A 4,537-nucleotide genomic window follows, 5' to 3' on the forward strand; every position below is an offset into this window, starting at 1 on the left:
ATCATTTTAGAATTTAGAAACATAAATTATATTAAATTTTTTCCAACCCCATTAACAAAACTGCTAACAAGTATTGGTAATTCTAATACACTATTCTATATATTAAAGACTTCAAAACTTTTCTCTATTGGAATAAATTTTCACTTCTAATATCTCTAGCATATGTTCAAAGACCAATTTACCATAAAAACCGAAAGAAATGAACAAAATAAATAAATAATAAATGATTTCAAATAATAATTCAAACACCATATCTCAGTCAACCTCGGATTTCAAAAATCACATCCTTCATAAATGAGAGTATAGATGTTGGTCTGACACTTGTGGTGAATAAAAATTAACTAGAACTCATAGTAGTAGTAGTAAATTTCACATGTCATTCATTATTTTCCTAATTTATCATTTCTTTTTTTTTTCTTATTACTTAATTTTCTTAAGCATTTATGTCATCCTCTTCTGCATTTTTGCCATAAAAATTTACTTAAACTTTAATATTCACCTAGCAGCCCACCAAAATCAAAACAAATACACAAATTTCAAACTCACTAACAATATCATTGACAAATTAATTATCAAAACAAAATAATCGAAAACAACTGCATCTGAATTTTCATCGCTGTTAAAACATACTTCAAATCTTTACCACTTAACACCACATATCTTATCTCACAAAAAGCAGCTGATTCAGTAATTTTTAATCGTTGATTTCAATGTTTGCATTTTATATAATTTGAATGATACAAGAACAGGAGTTAGTTACCTTGAGAAGAGAGTTCCACAGTCACATCTGTACTCTCTAGTGCCACAGGTCTTGGAATGCGCTTTCCAATCAGATTGAACTGCATACTTCTTTGAACACTTCTCACACTTCCACTTCTTCTCACCATGCTTCCTACAGAAGTGTTTCTTGATCCCAGTCAAGTCCCCCAGAGCCCGTGACGGGTCGTGGTGGACGCAACTGGGTTCAGGACACACGTACACTTTCTTCCTTATCTCTTTGCTTGTTCTCTGCTTCAGCTTCCATGGTAGGTTGTGGCCTCTTCTGTGGAGTTGTAGGTTCTGGTCTCTCTGAAATCCTTTGTTGCAGATCTCACACATGAATCTGTTTGTTGCTAAGAGAGATTTGGGAGATAAAGCTATTATCTCAGCATCTGGGTCTGAACCAATTAGAAGAAAAAAGAAAAACATCTTTAATTACATAACTCTCTCAAGAAAAAGAAGCTAAGGAAGAAGAAGGGAACCTGGGTTGCCGGGAAGATTTCTCTTTTTCTTTGATGGTGGTTGTGTAGAAGTGTCAGATGATGTTGGTGGTGGAGTCATGAAGGTTCCAATTTCAGTTCTTGTACCTGAGGAAACACTGTTATTACCTTCGTTTGAAGCTGAAGTCAAATTAGACATGTTTTCTTCCACTACCACCACTTGTTGCTGCTGCTGATTTTGTTGTTGTTGGAACATCAAACTCTTCATCATGCTCATATGATTAATTACTTGATTTCAAATAAGCCTCTAAGAATGGTAGCTATGTATATATATATGTCTACGTATGAGCCATAGATCTTTTTGTTTTTGGTTTCTGGGATCTAGAGAAGAAAGGTTGCCGAAAACAGAAAAAGTAGAAAAAAGAAGTGAAGTGCAGTAATAGAGTTGATACTTGATAGTTGATAGTGAGGAAAATGGTATCTAAAATCCCGGTGAAAAGAAAGGGAAAAAGGAAAGGGAAAAGTTTGATGAATATATAGTATTCTTCTCTCTCTTGAATGAATGAAAGTGATTTGGTTTCACATTAAGCTTAAGGTAGTGGTGGTTTTGGCAGTGAGGCAAAGAGACAAGTAGTAGTTTTGGTTTTTATTGAAATGAAGAGATGAGAAGAGAAGAGAAGTGGAAGAAGCTTAGGAAGAGAAGGAGGAGGAGAGTGAAATATTATGTTTAGTTTTATAAAGCTAAGATGAGAGAAAATCCAATTATGGCCACACAAATATGAACAAAAAATATAGACAGAGAGAAAGAGAGAGAGGAAAAAAAAAAGGTGTGGATGAGAAGGGTTTTGTTTGCAGTAGAAATTAGAAAACCACAAGGAGGAGGAGGGGAACCCTACTGCTAACTCTCTCTATCTTAATACCTTATATTAACAACAATATTATTCGTACATTCAAATCAGTAATTAATATTAATTTGTGTATATATTTTTTTTCTAATAATAAAGTAAAAACTATATACAATTAAGTTAATGTGAAATTAATAATTAAGAGCTGTTAAATAATTTAATAAATTTAATTAAATTGTCATCTAATATCTAACGGTCTCAACTATCAATTTCATATAAAATTAACTATATCTAAATTTTTATATAAAAATATCTCTACGTAAATATGATACTTAAAAATAATTATAAAATTATTTAATATATTTAATTAAATTATTTAATATAATATTTTAATATTTTAACTAATATTTTCACATAATAATATTGATATATGAGTAATTATTATAAAATAAAATGTTCAAATTTTAGTCATTTTAAGGATAATTATTAGCAAAATTCTAATGCATTTTATATGCATAATTTGTTTTAATAACATATGACTAAATGATTGTAAAAAAATTATTTTAATAATACTGTTAAGGACTTAGATATTACAGGGTGTTCAAAATTTTTCATCGGGTATTATATAATACTTAATGTTATATATAAAGAGAATTCTTTTTCTTTATTAACTAGTTTTTAAAATGTAATTTTTTATTTTTCTTAGATAGTTAATAATGATATCAATTAAATTACTCTATATATATCTAGTTAATATAATTATAAATTTAATTTTGATACATCAATTTACACTGATATCAAATTAAATTCATTCTTTCAAATAATATATATATTAGAATTTCACTAAACAAATAGTGATGTATGTACTATGTAGCAGTGATGAATCAGTGTTGTTGAAATAAACTTTTGTTCTTATTTTATACACATCCTCGCTCCTTGTAATTCTCCTTTGGACCATAAAGTAAGCACAAAAAAGGGTTGAAAAAAGCATCATAAAAAGATAAAAGAGAAAGTAGTATGATTTGAATATATGGAGGTATAGATAGACAAATAGTAGTGATGAGTGGGAGAAAGAGAAAAATATGAGAAGGGGAAAGTGTTTTGTATGTGTCAAGTTCAGTTCTACTATTATTTTAAATTATTACTATTAGACCCTTCTATCTTCTAGTTTCTTATTTCTATCGATCGGCTTTCTATATTTACAGTGATATGATTGATTCATTGATTAAATTCTAACAAGCATGGCTAAAAGGTATCTCTAGCTACCTTAATTCTTTTTTATACAATTTGTTGTTTCATTCTATATCATTGTAGCTATTGACTATATAAAAAGCTGAATTTCTGACAATTTCTGCATGGTTCTTTCAATTATATCATAAACAAAGAACTTGATGGCTTATTTAAATATACATATATTGATATAGATCTACTAAAGCTGCCTAACAATAATAATATTACTGTTTAGAGACACCGATTTTTTATTTTAATATAAAAGAGTGAATAGAATTTTATATTAATGTTATAAAAAAATAAAATTTTATAATATTTTAGAGGTGTTATTTTGTACAAGTATAATATGTAAATTATGTATTATACTGATAATATATAGTCTGTGTATTTATAATACACTGACTGTGTATTATAATTTAATATTAAAATAATACAATATGTAATTTGTGTATTATTTTTATAAATTAAAAAAAATTATTCTGATAATTTGCATTCTATAAATTCTATAGTTTTGGACTTTTGTAAAAAACTATAACTTTTAATATTAAAAAATTACACTAATTTTTATCTAATATCCAAAAAAAATGAACTCAGAGACATTTCTAATCTTATAATAAAAAAATAAATTTAAATATTATATATATATAAGTTTATTATTATTAAATAGAAGAAGCAAGATAAATTAGTTGTAATAATTAAGTAATTAAGTAATGAGTATTTAAATTGAATAGGAAAATAGTATAAAGTTGTGAAGTTGCATTATTGTCTTTTATATTACCGCCATATCTTAACAGCCACAATATTTGTCGCTCATGTCATTTTCATTTATTATAAGTCATTATCAGTATGAAAAGCATGCATTACGAATAATATAATTATATAAGATTATTAATTTCAAGTTTCAACTTGGAAGAATCAAATTGGAATAGTCTTACGTGGACTACATTGGTTTGATGATATACTCAATAGTGGACCTTAGTTTCAAATTTTTGCGGACTTATTTTCGACTATAATGACTTAAAAATAATATATTTTTATAAATTATATATGTTTCAAGACATAAAACATAATTCTCACGCTATTTGATATTTCTAGGGATTATATATATTTCGAATATTTTGATTCTCATCAAAGAGATTGAGAAAGATTTTAAATATAAAATTACTAAAAAAACTCTTCAAAATAGTGATAAAAAAAATTTATAGTTAAACAGGTTGAAGATATTTTAATAAAGCTAGTTTTAATGTATTAATAGGCTAAACA

The 4,537-nt window shown here is 27.0% G+C and overlaps 1 protein-coding gene across 1 annotated transcript in view; it reads right to left on the reverse strand.

Annotated features, from left to right (window-relative positions):
* Positions 1 to 1,875, reverse strand: part of LOC107464481 (protein indeterminate-domain 7) — a gene marked incomplete at its 5' end in the record, with an annotated part of 3,339 nt that extends 1,464 nt beyond the window's left edge. Inside the window, 2 exon segments of the mRNA XM_016083403.3 lie at positions 761 to 1,157; positions 1,242 to 1,875. Coding sequence (XP_015938889.1) covers positions 761 to 1,157; positions 1,242 to 1,476 — 632 coding nt within the window.
* Positions 1,876 to 4,537: the final 2,662 nt, after the last annotated feature.

Source organism: Arachis duranensis, chromosome 9 (assembly GCF_000817695.3).
Source record: "Arachis duranensis cultivar V14167 chromosome 9, aradu.V14167.gnm2.J7QH, whole genome shotgun sequence".
NCBI lineage: Eukaryota > Viridiplantae > Streptophyta > Magnoliopsida > Fabales > Fabaceae > Arachis > Arachis duranensis.